General features: G+C 55.3%; 2 protein-coding genes across 6 annotated transcripts in view; both read right to left on the bottom strand.

Moving 5' to 3' along the window:
• Positions 1-2632: 2632 nt before the first annotated feature.
• Positions 2633-17196, bottom strand: part of EPN2 (epsin 2) — an 80365-nt gene continuing 65801 nt past the window's right edge. For all 5 annotated transcript variants that reach the window (XM_035724536.1, XM_035724535.1, XM_035724534.1 and 2 more), the window contains 4 exons: positions 10229-10402; positions 9534-9620; positions 7391-7606; positions 2633-5457 (listed from right to left, as the gene is read on the bottom strand). In XM_035724536.1, the coding sequence (XP_035580429.1) occupies positions 5159-5457; positions 7391-7606; positions 9534-9620; positions 10229-10402 (776 nt within the window). In that variant the 3' untranslated portion in view covers positions 2633-5158. The remainder of the gene's footprint in view (positions 5458-7390; positions 7607-9533; positions 9621-10228; positions 10403-17196) is intronic.
• On the bottom strand, positions 14453-16516 carry LOC113939338 (myosin regulatory light chain 12B-like). The gene has a single exon (XM_035724537.1). The coding sequence runs from the start codon at positions 15295-15297 to the stop codon at positions 14779-14781; it is 519 nt and encodes a 172-aa protein (XP_035580430.1). The 5' UTR covers positions 15298-16516; the 3' UTR covers positions 14453-14778.

Here is a 17196-nt window from a genome sequence, read left to right on the forward strand (position 1 = left end):
ACCCTCTGTTCCCGGTGGAAAGTTCCCTCCACTTCGGTCCTGTGCTGAAGCCCACGCTGGCCCTCTGCAGCCCTGTTCTGCTGCCCCCCCCCCGGGCCCCGCCTGCCCCCCCCCCCCCCCCCCCCCCCCCGCGGACCGTGGGCCCAGAGACGACGTTTGCGTCCGGACCCGCTCACGTTTCCAGCATTCCCACGGCCCCGTGCTGGGCCGGCGCCCACCGAGGACCCGACCGCCTTGCCCTCGGGCCATTCCGGACACCACCAGCATCCGCGCCTCTTCTCGCCTCCTCCCCTTCGATGACCTTGGCCTTACCCCTCAGCAGCCACCCATCACCCAGCCCACCGCCTGTTTCTTGTTACCAGTGACTGCACTGCCTCCAAGCTATGCACCCAGGCGTGCCCGTCCCTCCCTCCCGGTGGTCCGTGTCCCCTCACCTCGTCTTCCCTCTTGGCACCTCCAGTAGCGCTCACCCTCAGCTGAAGGGCTCATGGGGAAATGGCAATGATCCCAGACGGGCGCCTGGCTGGCTCAGTCGGTGGAGCATGCGATTCTTCATCTCGGGGTTGTGAGTTCGAGCCCCACGCTGGGGGGCAGGGGTAGAGATTACTTTAAAAGAAATAAAATCTTTAAAATAAATAAAGAGATCCAGGAGCTTCCGCTGTTCCACCACCACGTCAGGCCCCGTCTGCCCGCACCTCTGACCGTGGTCCCGCCCCCTTCTCGTTCGTTCCATTGTGCAGTTTTATCGACACTTTCTTATGAAGTGGAAAGAGGGCCACCGTGAACAGCCGGCCACCAGCCGCCCCGATGTCACCCCTGCCAGCTTCCCATACTTGGCAGTTCTCATCCCTCCTTCCATCGGCCTGGTTTGGGTACATTTCCAAACTAAATCGCAGACAGCAGTACGTTTCAGCATATGCCTCTCCGGGCCCGGAGTTCCGGATTTGTTTGTGGGTGTCGTTTGTGTCTCTCGAGGGAACGTGGGTGCGGACTGAAATGCATAAATGTCAAGCGTGCTACGGACGCGCTGAGTTTTGACCAGCGCGTGCCCGACGCCTGGTCAGGGTCTAAAATGCGACCGTCGCCTCAGGAAGCTGCCCCGCGCCTCTCCCAGTCAAGGCAGGAGAAGGCTAGAATCTTGGGAGGCTGAGGGCACCCTGCCTGGGAAGCGGGCAGCAGGGTGGGGATCTGGGACCATCCACATGAAGAACGGTCAAGGGGGACGGCCCCGAGCTCTCCCCTCACTGTCCGCTCTGTCCTCCACGGTGACAGCACCGCGGCCTCACCGGAAGGCTCCACTCCCCAGGCCTCTTGTATACAGGTGGGTCCCTGCCGATAGTTCTGGCCAAAGAAAGGTGGGCCGAAAGGCTCTTCGGCACTCATAGGTCTGACCCACTTAAAAGCTCCCTTGGTCGACCCTTCCATGCTTCCCCATGGCACCCTGGAGGCCACATTTTGAGGACAGAACATGGTAAGGGAGGAGCCAAGGAACATCCCCACTGGGCAGTTTCTGAGCAACTTTTATCGTGTTCTGGGGCAGGTTTCTGCAGAGCATTCTAGTCTGATACGGAAATTGGAAATCACGAGTGGGCTTGCACTATCACCCAAACCAGAACCAAGTGTATGTGGTATTGGCTTGGCAGTTGGGTGACAAGCAGGACGAACACAGAAAAACGGCTGGGCGGCAGGAGGGCTCTATTACGCGAGCCCACAACTAGGTTAAGGCACTTGAGCTAACGCGGGAGGCAGCTTCTGCGCCTGGTGGGCCAACTCCAGGGCCAGGCCAGGGTGCTGATAGGACGCGTGGGGCAGGGCGGCTACTGCGTGTGGAGAGCCGTGGGCTCAGGAGAGAAAAGGCCTGTCTGCAAGCCGACGTGACAGAGAACCCACAACGGGGGCATCGAAAGGTTGGAAAAGGAAACTTGTGTCCAGAAGTCAAATGGGAAGAGCTAAGAAGGAAAAATGCCTCGAGCACTCAAGTCCTAGTAGAAACGTCTCGCGGGGACAAGGAACTCAGCCGCCTGGTTATCAAGATTTACGGGGTCACGCTCCTACGTTACCCCAAATGGCCCCAACAGTAGCTACCAGGAAGCATGGGGGTAAGGCGGCAAGGAAGAACTGTGCATGTGTGCCTTTCATCTACGGCTGTGTAACAAACTGCCCCCAAACACGGTCGCCTAAAACCACCCCACACGTGATCTCCTGTGATTCTGTAAGGGACCCTAGGACGCCTCCCTTGGGGGAAGGGATACGCTCTACGTGCAGAAGAACGAAATCTGTATTTGGTGACCGGAAGGCCAGCTGTGCCAGAGACCAGCCGCGTGTGACCCGAACCCACTCCCGCCCCCCCCCCCCGGGCCCCGCCGGCCCCCAGCCCTCCGAGACCTCACACCCATCTCCCTCTGCTCGCTCATCCCCTTCCACGGACGGCACCCTGCCGTGGGAAGGGAACCCCCCCGCCCCCCGCCCCCGTCACGGTGCCTCGCCGGCTGCCTCCCGGCCAGTCTCCTCCCCGGACCCGCCGAGGCTCACGCAGGCAGGCATGAGGACCCGCTCCTGCCCGCCTGTCTCCGGTGGGAGACGGGTGCGGATGGGAGTGAGGGAAGAACACAGCCAGAAACCGCATCATGATACAAATGATAAATTATATTTGTACAGTAAATAAGTATCAATAGTCAACACAAGTTCAAAACCAGCCACCGGCCCCTGGGGCTGAGGAAACGGCTGGGCGACCCCCCTACCACAGTGCCCATCGGGAGGGAGCGTTACAGGGGTGGCAGTGGCCGGTGGCTTCATGATCAGTGCAGCAGGCGACAGGGACAAGGCGCCTGGGACGGGCCTGGGCTGGGGCGGCGGGGCGGGGGGGGGGGGGGTCTTCTGGGGCCTGGGCGGCCCCGTGCCTAGAACGTTGGGGCCTCAAAGTCAAGTCAGGAAGGGCTCTTGACTGTTATAAAAGAATCACTGACCCAGTAGTCAGGTTTGGTCTACTGGCCTGTGCGGGGGTCCAGGCTCGCACCATATGAGTGAAAGCACCTCCCCGGGGGAGCGACCTGCCGGGGCCCAGCCTGTCTCCACCCTCCCCCAGGTCGGAGGCGGCCAGACCGGGCGGGAGCCCGCGGTCCAGCCCCAGGTCTCCGGCTCTGGCGGAGGCATGGCCGGTGAGGAGCTCCGGCGGTGGCTCCTCCAGGGGGACAGCCTTGGGGAGCAGCACGGGTGAGCTTTGAAAATCAGGCAACAGGAGAGGCGGGAGAAGGCTGTTCTCAACGCTGCCTGCTCCCCTCCAGGGCAGGGCAGGTTTCCTCCGGGAGCTGGGCGAGGGGAGGGGGCGGAGGAACAGCAGCAGGGGGTCGGCTGCCTTTGGGAGTCTGGGGGAGGGGGGCTGGGGAGGGGGGAGAAGTCCACAGTGGAAAGCAAGACTGGGGCGCCCACCAGGCAAGGTGACCTGACCGGACGCAGGATGGGGGGGTGGGGTTCCCTTCCCTGGGGAGATTCGCGTCTTTTCTGGTCTTTCGTGAATTCATACTTTTCTTCTAGTGGTGGGTGGGGCGAGAGGAGAGGAGAAAGTTGGGAGAGAGAGGTAATATTAGGGCCTGTTTGTTAAAAATCCATGTGAGAATGACTTTTTTTTTTTTTTTTTTTCCCTGCCTCTCCAAAACAAGAGGTGATTATTTTGAAGTCTGCAGTGTGTGTCTGGAGTCAGCAGGCGGGTGGGTCGGGGCCAGCCCTGGCCGCTCACCCGTCTCGGCCTGGAGGCCGTCCCTGGGGAGCCCCCAGATGCCGTCTCCACGCCATCCCCATCCTTACCCTGAGTGCGGATTAAGACAGAGGAGATCACAGACACACAAGTTTCAAGATGCCTCTTCCGTTTCAGATTTCCACTGGAAGCGGAAGTCCTCGTTGATCCGTGCATGCCTTCAGTTACAAAAGGGAATTGGCTGATAAAAACCGGTGGGTCACATTCATCCGTTAAGATTTTCTTTTTTTTTTCTTTAACTTGATGTTGGTGGAGCAGTAAGAAAAATAGCCTCTCTCTGAATCTAGCCCAAAAGGCTGCAGGTCAACCCGTTTGGTAAGTCACCAAAAAAGGGAGTAAAAGAAAGGAAAAGGCAACTGGAGGCTGGGTTTTTGTTGTTGTTGCAGGTTTTTTTTTTTTTAAATAAACATCATCTTTCCTATGTAATCAAATTCCCATGTTTTTCCCTATAAAGAATTCGCTTTAGTTTTTTTTTATAAGGCATTTTTTTTGTCTCTTCCTATTTAAATTTTCTTTGAGTTAAACCATAAATAAGAGGGTTTAAACCACTCACATGACACGTGCCAATATCTTAATTCAGCCAGACCTGGTAAATTCTATCAAAACTAGACAGTTAAATAAGAACCACGTTATAAAAATATTAGCCAAAAAAAGACTATCAGATAATTCTGCAAACTCAAATATGAAACTGTACTAAACAAATTATGTGCAAACGTATACAAGCATACAGCCAAGTGGCAGGGTTATGCTCAGATTAGTTTAAAGCTTGCTCTAGTGGATTTAATTCAAGAGTTGTTCCACGGTGGTGTGTTTACTTTGAACTCACACACGAGTCAAAGAAAAACAAAATATGCACAACCACTTCCCCGAAAAGATCAGCGTCTCATGAAGTCAGTGCTTCATTCTGTCCACACCTGGGACCGCCTGGGGGTGTCGCTGGGGCTGGGGGGCGGGGGGGGGGGAGGGGGCAAAGACGCTGCGGCCATCCCAAGGCCCTGGGCCAGGCAGCGTCCCAGAGGCCCTCAGGCTGAGGCCTCCCGCCTCATCCCAGGCCCCAGAGAGCGAGCCAATCTACAGAACCAGGACCTCTGCGCTCGGGAGGAAGCGGAGAGGCGACCAGGCCCGGGTCGGGCCCCTCCCACGGGCAGCGGGCGGGCGGCCTCGGAAGGCGCGGAGACCCACGTGCTGTGTCTGACGTCTAGCAGGCCTGCCGCCGCTCGAGTCTGAGGGTCGGGGCTGGGAAGACAACCCTTTTATCAGGAAGCCGGGACCGGGAAGCCCTAACACCCCCCCACCCCCCACCCCCACTCTTGGACACCAGTCCACAATCGAGAGTCCCTGCTCGGCGTCCTCAGGCACAGAGGCTCTGGGCATTCGCTCTGTGGTGGGTCCCAGGCCCGGGCACTAGAGAAGGAAAGGGTTGGTTGTGCCGGCGGCCTGAGCTGCCGAGGGGGGAATGCCCACGCTGCCCACCATGTTCATCGAGGCGGGGCCCAGTGGCGTCAGGGAGGAACCACTGGCCCCCAGGGCCAGGTGTGGGGCCGTGGAGGTCATGGAGGCCACAGCCATGGGCTCCACACCTGGGCTAGACCCAAAGGACGTGCTGGTCCCCAGGACTGGGCTCCCCCGCAGCTGGTTCAGCGTCAGCGGCTGGGGCTGGTTCACCTGGAAGGGGTTGACCGGGGCAGAGGCGGCGGCTGCACCTGGGGGAGAGAGGCAGTGGTAGAGTCAGAACAACGGCTGTCCCCAAGCCCAAGGGCGGGAGGTGGTGGTGACCGGCAGCACATGTGCTCCGGCGTCTGCCCCTTTGGGCACGGGCCGGGGTGCTTCCCAGGGCCGGCTGCTCTGCAGGGCCCGGGCGCCAGCCAACGCACGCCCCGCACGGCCCGCGCGTCCACTGGCTGCAGCTCTGGCCTCTGGTTGGGGACACGAAGGCCACTCGGAGCCAAGCGACTCGTCTGGAGTCACAAAGCCTGACTCGGGCAGTGCCGGGACCGTGCCTACTCGCAGCCGGCACCCCAGGACTCCCTCAGCAGCAAACACCTGGGGCCGCTCCCCTATTCGGTTTGCCGAGCTCAGGACCACAGGTGTCCGGGGCGCAAAGGGGGAGCTGGGAACCTCAGCGTGCGGCTTGACTGCCTGTCTCCACCCTGGACCCTGGGACCCAAGGGCTGGTGTAATAAAGGCTCTGAGAAGCCCTGCAGTCAAGAAGCGGATGCAGCTCTGTCTTATCCAGCGTTTCCCGAATTTATCACACATCATCAAGCCTTTTCCCCGAGCTTTTAGCAAAAACCTGTGCTGATACTCTGCCAAAACACCCGCGAGCTGGCAGCACGGAGGCTCCAAAGCAGCCCAGCCCTTGAGCACAAGGGCTGCCCGCTGCGGGGCGCCCCCAGTCACCACCAGGAGACGCTGCCCGCACTCCATCCCACCCGGGGCGGAGGCAGGCCCTGCTGAGGGCACAGCCGGGCGGCCCCGCACCTGCCCCTCTCGTACCCCTGCAGATCAGCCCCGCCAGAGCTGAGCCAACTCAGAGGTACCAGGAGCCCCACCCCACCCCACCCCGAAGGCCAGATGGCGGGGCACTGGGCAGGAAAGGCAGCCTGGCTGAGACACTGGGTTCGGATCCAGCTCCACCCAGGGAGCGAGGAGCAACCCCGTCCTTGCCCATCTCAGGACCATGGGGGTGGGTAGGACCCAGGCACTCCATATCCCACTTCTGCCCTAAGGACCCCACCCTCAGCTCTTCTAAGTCCTGGGGTCCTTCTCTGGCAGGGGCCTCTGAGAGGCTATGGCCCTGGGCTGCAGATTCCGCTGTCTTAGGGAGGGTCTCAGTCTGAACGCCCTGAATGTGACACATCCCGGCCCTTGGGGAGCCCACGGCCTTGCTGGACAATCGGGGTGGGGGACACTCCCCAGGAGGAGAGGGTTGTCTGGGCTGGATGCTGAGGGTGACCGATCTCCCACTGGAAAAGAGGAGAGAGGGCGCTCCGGGCAGGGGGAGCACAGGGTGCAGGCGTGAGGAGCTCGGCACCCCGGAGGGTCTGAGCGCACGGCCCCAGCGGCCCCGGACTCTAAAGCAAGGCCTGGGGGCTTGTCCTGCAGCCCACACAGAGCCTTTCAAGGTGCAGAACAGGCCTTTAGACAGAGCCTGGCATCAGGGAGAATGCATACAGGGGACGGGAGTTCCCAGGCAGAGTTCCCAGCCCCGGAAAGACAGGATCTGGCACCTCGAATGACTACACGGAGGGTCTGTGGGCCCCTGGAAGATGGCCCCCCCGGAAAGGGAAATGTTGGGCAGCAAACCCAGGCTCTTCCTCACCCGGCCACTGCCCTTCCCCAGCTGACCGAGAAGTGGAGCCCGCTGGAGGGTCTCCCTGGCCAAGGGCACCAGGTCCGGGGCAGCTTCTGCTCAGCGGTCTCCAGTGAGAGCTGAGAGGAGCTGGTTCCCACCCATCCCCCCAAGCACACATCGGCTTCCGCGCCCCGCCCCCCCAAGGCCCTGGAGAGGCCCAGGAATGCCGGGCATGCCTCCCGCGTAAGGCAGGAGGAACCCCAAGAGGCCCGAGGAGAGGTCAGGGCCAGAGGCCGGCCCCAAAGCCAGTCAGCAAGGGCAGTCAAGGACAGGGAGCATACCTGGTGCCAAGAAAGGGTTGAGGGACTGGGCCGGCGGGGCTGGCCTGGTCACCAGCGAGTCCAGGTTGACCAGGGCCGCGTTGGGGCCCAGGAAGGACTCGGGTGTTTTCCGGGCACTGCTGGGCTTGCTTGAGGCGGCAGTCAGGGGCTGGCACTCAAAGGGGTCGGGGCTTGTAGTTTCGTTGTTTTGGGACGGTGGCGAGGTCACGGCCTCAGCTACAAGACAAGGACACACAGGGGCCCGGTGAGGACGGGGGGGCGGGGGGGGGGCCAACCCGCGCGAGACACAGACGTTCCGGGGGACACCTGCAGGGCCACGCAGAAGACGGGGATGTTCGCTGCAGCGGTGCTTGCAACAGACCCGGCCAGGGACAGTCAGCCACGGGGCGGCTTACAGAACCCCCGGTCGTGTAACCAAAGCCAGAGTGCAGGGAAAGGAGAGCTCCCGACAAGAGGGCCGTGTCACGTCACGGAGAAGCAGAAGCTGGAAAACAGAGCGTACGGCAGGATCCTCCAGAAACATTAAGATGATATTTGGGGCTGTGGGCTAGCCATGGGCAGTGGCTGTTTCTCGTGTGTTTTCCCTGTCAATTTTCTACAAGGGACATGAATTTCTTGACAGAGAAGAAAAATTATTTTTTTAAAAATTCAGCCAGCGTGGCAGGGGGGTTAAAGGTTTTTAAAAATGGTCATACTCTCCACTCGGGATTCCCATTTCTAGGGATCTAGTCTCAGGAAATAATGCGAGATGGCAACGGGGACTCAAGCACAAGAATGTTCACCACAGCGTTATTTACTTCGGCAAAACCTGCAGTCAACCAAAAGCGCACTCCCCTAGAGTAAAGTTCAAATCCGTGACTGCTGAGCAATACAAGGTATTCCATAGCTATGGACTATTTTCTAAAGAATTTTTAACATCACGAGAAAATGCTTTCAATCCGTTATTCTACGGGGGGTGGGGGGGTGGGTTGCAGGATTCAGTGCTTTCTGACAGTATGAGCTGAACAACAACAAAAAGACCGTGTAAACAGAGCTCAGAAAAAATGCTGGAAGGAAACAGCGGCTGAAGTAGGGAGGATTACAGAGGAGTTCCGTTTTCTTCCATAAACTTTTCCAAATATTCTACAATGGAAACAGCTCTAGAATTGGAGGTAAATCATTTGTAAGTGTACAGAAGGATTGTCCACGTAACAAGGCCACACTGCCTTCTCGCTGAGGCACACACGCGTGAGCAAGGACTGTTAGCTTGCACTCTGCCCTGGAGGGGAGATGCATGGAATTTTGTTTCTTTAACGCAGCAAAGGAAAGACCCCAAGCAGCGGTGCGTTCTAAGTTGCCTCTGGTCCCCTGAGCTGAGAGGGGGCCAAGGGGTGGTCAGGTGTGCCAGGCTGCTCGTACCTTAGACAGGGGTGCCAGCCGGGCCTGTGGCTGCCGCTGGGGGAAGCGGTGGGAGGAGGGGAGGGGGAGGGGGTGGGGGGGCAGATGCAGATGGGGGGGCGGGCACAGGGAGAAGCAGAGGAACAAGAAAGGAGAGAAGCTGCTCTATGTGGTGGGGGGTGTGGGGCCCTGGCTCCGTCCCCAGCCTCTGGCCTCCACCCCCTCCCCCAGCCCAGTCTCTCTATACCCCACCCTGAAGCCCTGCCATCTTGGGGGCACTGGGCCAGGGCTCTGACAGGAGCTGGGTGGGAGCCACAGCCTGGGGTGATCAAGTGGGGGCAGAGACACCCTGTCCAGGCCCACAGCTGGGACTGTCTGGAAAAGGGGCACCGTGGGGAGTGGGGGAGGAAGGCATATGGAGACAGTGGTTCAGATGGTGCAGCGGGGGCCCAGGCTGGGCTGGGGAGGCCAGGGCGGGGGGCTTGTGCCGGCAACCACGAGGGGCCTGGGGGCAGGGCCAAGACACAGAGGTGAATGAGACAGGAAGCATGCGCCCAACACCGGGAGAGGGTGAAAGAAAATCTCAACCCCATGACTTTTCACTGCTGATGTGTGAATTCCTGCAGCTAGCCACTTACAAGCTCCCAAGATCAAAACACAAAGAAAATGCATGAAGTTGAGAGGTTTTGAAAGCCGATTATTTCTGCCATAACTGGACTGGTCAAATGCACAGAACGTTATGGAAACCACGACCACATTCACATACCTGTTTTTTTTGAAGTCCGGAGGTTGTCAAATTCAGAAAAGTCATCTTTAATTGTACCATTCAAATTACTGAAGAGATCAAAGGCCCCTGGGGGAACACAAGAGGCTGGTGACTGCGGGTGCATCACGCCTTCGATTCTGCTTCCCGGTCGACAACCTTGGGGGGTGCTGGCCGAAGGCAGGGAAGGGATCTCTACCCCTGCTCCTGGGGGAGAGCTGAGAGCCAGATGGCAGCTCGGGGTCACCTGGTGGTCTAGCAGGGGGCCGGGTCAAGGATCCTGGCCTCCCCGAACCTGGCGTGGAGGCATGAGCCTGCCACTGCTCCCACCAGCCCCACCCCAAACTGAAGGAGGGGCTCACGCGGGGTGGGGGAGGGGCGGACTTCTGAGCCGGGTTTAGAGACCTGGATAGTGCCTGTAGGAAGCTTCTGGAAGGAGTGCCTAGAGCGTAGCCTGCCCAGGCCCCCTTGGGAAGCTCCCTCTGGGCGGAGGTGCAGGGGCCCAGAAGGCCTGTGATCTCAGCATTCACAGTGGGCTTGTGGCACAGAGAGGGGCACTGGACGACTGGGGACAAAGGCTGCAGGTGACAAGGGTGGCAAGTGCAGACAAACCCACAGGTCCCATGCAGAGGAGCCAGGGGAAGGAAGAGCAGTGCAGCCAAAGGGGCTCTCAGAGCCTGGGCAGAGCGAGGTCTCACCAGAGGACGAGACGGGCTTGGCGGCCGAGGCTGCGGCCCAGGCATCCGCTGTTTTCCCGGCACTGGGGGCAGCCTGTTGCGGGGCCGCCCAGGGGTCTGAGCCCTTGGGCCCGGAGTGTGTGCTGCTGCCAGTGGGCACGCCCCACGGGTCCACGGAGGCAGCTGGCTTGGCACCTATAGGAAGGCAGGGTAGGCTCAGCTACGTCCTCAGAAAGTTCCGGAAAGCTGGGGTGAGAAAGGAAAGGGCACTGGGCCACGTGAGCCACACCCGGGTCGGCCCCACGTCAGGACAGGCGGCCACCCTAAGGGTGCTGTCCCAGGCCAGCAAAGCTGGGCCGAGCTGAAGGCCGGGGCCTTTGGGATTCCCACCCTGGGGCTGCACAGGGCCCGGCCTGCTGGGAGGGTACCAGACGGCACGCAGCCGCGAACTTTCCCAGGTGCCTGCCACACATGGTCTTGCACGGAGCTCCCTGAGCTACGTTCAAGCCCGCCTCCCCAGAGTCCACTGGCCTCGTCCGCAGAGCGAGCCCTGCGCAGGCACCCGCTGCCCCGGCCGCGCCCTGGCCCCACCTGCTTTGAGTGGTTTCTGCTTTTGACAGAAGGCGAACAGAACAGAGGACAACGTGAAGAGGACCCATCGACAAATGCCGTTTTCAAACAGTGAGTGACAAATGATCATTGTTTAGGGGGTCACAACTGGCCTTTTTTAAAAGGGTGAAACAGAAACAGCTGAGCGCACCTAACGGAAGGTGTCGCTCCCGTTGTGTGGACCTTTCATCTGTCACGTGTGGATGCGGGCGTTACTGCCGCTAAGTGCGTACACAAGTGAGCCATGCCTCGCCTTTCTTTGAGGACGGTCACAGCCGATGTTTAAAAGCCACTGCTGCCTTTCAGGGAGCAAAAGTGCCTCCCCCCTCCATGGCACCAGTCACCCCGATCTTCATGACTTTTGTGTTCGCCCTTCCCTTTATCTTTCCTCGGGTTTTACCCTGTAGAGGTACCTTGAGACACCCTATCCATCAGCTGTGCCTACTTTCATCACGTTACACAAACGGAAACACCGTACACGTTCTGGGCGGCCGGCTTTGTTCACTCCACCTTTGGGAAGAGTTCACCCGCGTTGATGCGCAGCTGAAACCTGTTCCCTTTAACCGCCCTAGAACCTTCCACTCTAGCTGGGGAGGAACCACAGCTGATCAGTCTGCCGAAGGCACTGGCTTGGCGTTTTGTGGTGCTGCTCTTTCTTCTCCTGCCCGGGCGCACTTGTACCCGTGAGGACCTCAGCTCGGGGCTCCCTCCCCTCCGCCGAGTGACCCCAGGGTGGTCTCGGCGCAGTCTTGCCTTATGTATGCTGCGAGCACGCAAGTCCGGCTCCAGCAACTGCCCCCTCACCTCACTAATGCTTCCTGCTCACTTTTCCGCGCGTGCCAATCTGGTGGGCGTGCAAGGTCACCCGCTTTTTTTTTTTTTTTTAAGATTATTATTTATTTGACAGAGAGGGAACACAAGCAGGGGGAGTGCTGAGCAGGGAGCTCGATGCGGGGCTCCATCCCAGGACCCTGGGATCAGGACCTGAGCCGAAGGCAGACGCCTAACGACTGAGCCACCCAGGCGCCCCCCACTGGCTGTTTTGATTTGCATCTCGTTGCTCCTTAATGAGGCTGTGCCTCTTGTCATTTGCTTGTGGGTCTTCCGTGATCCCTCCCGTGATTCCTCCCCTATCGTGTGCGTGTCCCAATCTTTCTCTGCCTTCCTTTGGGTGTTTATCTTTCTCTTCCTGCTTTGAGAGTTTCTTACCCCCGCTGTGAATACTGTTTTACTTAGCTTACAAAAGAGAAGAATTTACCTCCCAATTTGCGGCTTTTCTTTTCACTCTCCTTAAAGTAGCTTTGGACGAGCAGAGACGTTCTTAAACTGAACGGGGTGCAACCTGTCAGTGTTTTCCCTTCTAATTTGTGCTTTTCCTGACATTCAGGAAAGCCTTCCCGACACCTCAACCGTCTTCCTCTTTAGCAAATCTAACAGGTTTACAGTTTGCCCTGCGTGGTCACATATTTGCTCCATTAGCAATTGATTTTTGCATATGGCATAAAATACAGATTCGATCTCAGGCTTTCCTACCCGAACAAGTCACACTGGCGCCTCCACCAGAAGCCACGGCTTCACAGATTCATTCCTGGGCTCTCCGTTCTGATCCACTGACCCCTTTGTTTCCATCCCTGTGCTTTCTGGATTATCCTCACAGATACTAGAACTAAGAAGAACTATCTGGTACCTGATACCTTGGTCTTGTTCCTCGGGAGTATTGTGGCTATTTCCAGCCCCTTGCTCTTCCATAATCATTTTAAAATCATCTTGCCAAGTTAAAAAAAAAATTTTACAACTTTGCTGGGGGGCGCCTGGGTGGCTTGGTCGGTTAAGCATCTGCCTTTGGCTCAGGTCATGATCTCAGGGTCCTGGGATGGAGCTCTGCATCAGGGTCCATGCACAGTGGGGAGCCTGCTTCTCCCTCTCCCTCTGCCGGCCGCTCCCCCTGCTTGTGCTGTCAGGTAAATAAGTAAAATCTTTAAAACCAATAATAATAAAAAAAAACTTGGTTGGTATTTTGATCAGAATTGCACCAAATCTCAGATCAATTTGAAGTTAACACCACTGTTAACAGCCAGTCTTCCAAAAAACCAAAATCACAGGACATCTCTCCATTCACTTAAGTCCTTCTTTAAGTGAGTGATTTCAAGTGAAAGATTTCAGTGAAAATTTAAGTGCAAGAAAAAGAAATGAGAGGAAATTTAAGTGAAGATTTAAGCGAAAGGTTTCAGTGAAAATCTTTTTTATTTTATCCTTTATTTCCATAAGGGATTCATTCATACAACTGTAAAATCTATTTCTAGGGACTGACGTGTATGTGTGTGTGGGTGTGTTTTAAGATTTTATTTCTTTGACAGAGAGAGAAAGCACAAGCAGGGGGAGCAGCAGAGGGAGAAGCAGACTCCCCGCTGAGCAGGGAGCCCGACGCAGCGCTCGATCCCAGGACCCTGGGATCATGACCTGAGCCGAAGGCAGACGCTTAACCAAATGAGCCACCCAGGCCCCGGGACTGGTATATTTCTAAAATTTCATTGTTATTCGTTTATTGTATGCAGAAAACATTTAATTTTATGCGCTGATTCTGGCAGCCCACAATCTTATTAAACTCTCAAGTCTAATAATTAAAATTCACGCAAATTATTTATTCTTAGAATTCTAATACCTCTTAATTATAAGAGAGTTACTCGGGTAAGTTTTTGGATAGTCTCTGTACGTGATCATAACACTTGCAAATGATGATGGCCTAATTTGTCCCAGTCCTTATACCTTTTCCTGTCTCACTGTGCTGGGTGGGACCACCAGTCCCAACGTAAAGAACGAGTGTGCATAGTCAGTGTCTCTGTCTTCAGGATCCGTTTTCAACATTTTACATTAAAACATTAGCATTTACCACTTTCAGGCTTTCTTCCTTCGAGAAGCCCTTTATCAGGTCATGGAAGCTCCTCAGCACTCCAAGTTTGCTAAGACTTTTGCAATGAATGGCTGTAACCAGAAACAGACAGTTTCTGTCTCTATTAAGACGACAGCATGACTTTTCTCTTTCGGTCTGTAATATGGTACACGAATAGGTCTTCTAAGGACCTGCTCCCTGTGAACCAAGTTCCTCATGATGTGCCATATCATTTGTATAATCTTCATTTTGGATTTGCAATTCTTTCTTTGCTTTTTGCATTTGTACTTGTAAGTGGGGGTGGCCTGGCAGGTCTGTTCTCACACTGTACATCCTGTCTGGTTTTGGTGTTAAGGTTGTGCCCGTCTCATAAAACCAGGAGGGACACTCCCCATTTTCCTGCCCTCTGAAGGAGTCTGTATAAAGGTGGAATTGTTTTCCTGAGTGGTGTTAGAATTTGCCGGCAAAGCCCTCTGGGTGGATTGTGGGGTGGGGAGGATTTTTAAGTCCTGACTCAATGCCTTTAATGATTATAGCACTATCCCTATTTGGGGGTTTTCTATTGTTCTCTGGTTGGCTCTGCTAAGTTTTCTTTCTGAATTTATCTACTTTAAGTTTTCAGGTTTGTAAGCACAGAGTTGATCAAACACAGCCTCTTACTCCACCAGCAATCTTGGCAGTTATGTTACTGTGTTTCATTTCTCACAGTGTCTGTGCCTTTCCTCTTTATGTTTTATTTTATTCTATTTTTTTATTTCAAAATAGTGTTTTTATTATATAAAAGTGTAAAAATCCAGCAAAACCAGAAATACCGGATGTATTTTCCTGGGCTTTCACATTTGTTGATTTTTATTCCCAATCTCTTTTTCAGCACAATTTACCACCTCAACCCCATTTGCAGTTTGATTATACAAGTGCTAAGTGGCAGAAAGGTCTAGAATAAATACATCAAAAAAAGAGGCCAAGCTGTGAAACTAAGTTGCATGCAACAGGTCTATGAGGGTGGGGGAAAGTGTCTGGGAAATAAAACGGAGTAAGGCAAAGCAATTGGAAGGTTTTAGCTAAAGTTCTTTCAATCATCTTTGTCTTTTGCTCCATGTTTAAGGATGCGCGTGAACTCAATATAATTGAAATTTCCCTTTTTGTCGACAGGCGCTTCTCTGTTCAGCTCATCCACTTCCTCGTCTGTAAACCGATCTCCCAAGGTTGTCAGCAGCTCTCTCAAGTAATCTTCCTGGATGGTGCCAGGTGCTTCTTCATCAAAGCAAGCAAAAGCGTTTCTGATGACATCTTCTGGATCTGTGCCATTTAACTTCTCACCAAACATTGTGAGGAACATGGTGAAATTTATGGGCCCCGGAGCCTCATTCATCATGACCTCAAGGTATGCATCGGTTGGATTCTTCCCTAGAGAAGCAAGCATATCATGCAAATCCCCCTTGTCAATGAAACCATCTCTGTTCTGATCAATCACGTTGAAGGCCTCTTTGAACTCCTGAATCTGCGACTGGTCAAACATGGCGAATACATTGGATGTTGCGCGCTGGGGGCGCTTCTTGGTGGTCTTGGTCTTTGCCTTTTTGCTTGACATGGTGGCTATTTAATTCGCCGCCAGACACCAGAACCCGGGCTGCCCTGCGCGAGACGACGAGCGACGGCGACGGTGGCTGGGTTGTGGCGCGACAGCAGCGGCGGCCGGCACCTCTTTTATTCTATTTTAAGCAGGCTCCATGCCCAACGTGGGGCTTGAACTCATTACCCTTAGATGGAGACCTGAGCTGAGATCAAGAGTCGGATGCTTAACCGACTGAGCCACCCAGCTAGCTCCCCCCCTTATTTTTTAAAATTAATCTTGCCGGGGAATTTGTCTGTTTTATTTATTACTCTTTTTAATTACCAACATCTGTCTTTGTGGATATTACCACACGTCTGTGTTCTAATGCGTGAATTTTTGTTCCTATCCGTATTTCATTTCTTCCACTTTATTTGGGTGGCAATGCTACGAAGCTGTCACTTCCCCTCACACTGCTGTTTCAGGTGCCCCAAGAATTCTGAAATAAGGCTATTTACCTTATTATTTTTGGTTCTCAACGTTTCTGGTTCGCCTTATAATTTCTTCTTTGACTCAAGATTTCAGGAGTGTTTTCCAAGTGTCCAGTGTACGGAGTTTTTCTAGTTTTCTTTTTGTTGTTGAGGATACTGTGGTCACAAAATGTGTTCTGGGGTGCTCCCAATTTCCAGAAACGCGTTGAGGCTGCTAGACTTTATTATGTCCAGCACACGATCAAGTTTTTGTCAGTATTTGGAACGTGTGTGCTCAGGTCACTGAGAACAACAAATCCACGACCTCATGAACCGTGCTGCTCAAATGTTGTTACGTTCTCACTACTGTTGGTGAAATAAGAAATATAAATATTGGTTCTCCACACCCCCGTTCCTGGGACAGAATGCCCGAAACCCCTCTCATTTCTTAAGTGACCAGGCACTACGAGCATCTCCTGCTTACTGAGGTGACCCTGCGTGGGTTCCTGGCCGGCTCCTGGCTGGAGCCAGAATACCCAGAACCCCCAAGCCTCGATTAGAAGCTGGGATCGTTCTGTTACCTGGAAATGTCGCGTTTTACCTTCCTTCTTAAGGAATACCTTCAATGAATATAGAATTCTGGAGGATCCAGGTTGTTTTGTTGGTGTTTCAAGATGTAAAATGCATTTTACCATCGTTCTTGGAAGAGGATTTCACTAGGAAGGGAATTCAAGGCAGACGGTTTTTCTTCCAGCCCCCTGAAGACCTTACCCCATGGGCCTCTGGCACCTTCCATCCATGCTGAGACGTCAGTTACCAACGTGCCTGCCGCCCCTTTTCCATGGACCGTCCGCCCCCCCCCCCCCCCCCCCGCCGTGGGTCTAGTATGTTCTCCTGTGGGGCTCTGCAGTCTCCTGCCAATGTACCGAGGTGGGAAGTTCTTTTATCATATCCCGCTTACAATTCACTAGGCTTTCTGGATCTGAGAAGTAGCTCCTTGCTGTGAACCTAAAAACCCTCAACCACGCTTTTCAAATCTAAACTCTTCTGAAACTCCAAAGAGAATGTGTGTTAGATGTCCTCGTTGTGCCTCTGCGCCTCCCCAGCCACACTGACCTCCCCAAAGCTCCCCAGACGTACCAAAGGGCACGTCCACCGCCTGAGGCCTCTGGGCCTCCACGTCCCTCCATTTTCCCGCTTTTCTTGCCTTCACTGACTCCTGGAGCCGCTCAGCCTTCTTTCAGAGCACTCATTTGCCTCAGTGTCTCCCAGGGCTGTGACCTGGCAGCGGGGCGCAGGGGAGCGTAGGCAGGGGGCGGAAGGGCAGCACCTGGGACAATCGGGCTGAGCTCCACGGCTCAGAGAGGGCCGCAGGAAGGGAGGTGACTGCCCGTCTCAGAGAAGACCAGGGGATGCTCCCAGGTCCCCAGGAGGACCCACAGCCCTGGGCACCATTGCCAGGCCTGCC

The sequence above is a fragment of the Zalophus californianus genome, chromosome 16 (assembly GCF_009762305.2).
Source record: "Zalophus californianus isolate mZalCal1 chromosome 16, mZalCal1.pri.v2, whole genome shotgun sequence".
Classification (NCBI taxonomy): domain Eukaryota; kingdom Metazoa; phylum Chordata; class Mammalia; order Carnivora; family Otariidae; genus Zalophus; species Zalophus californianus.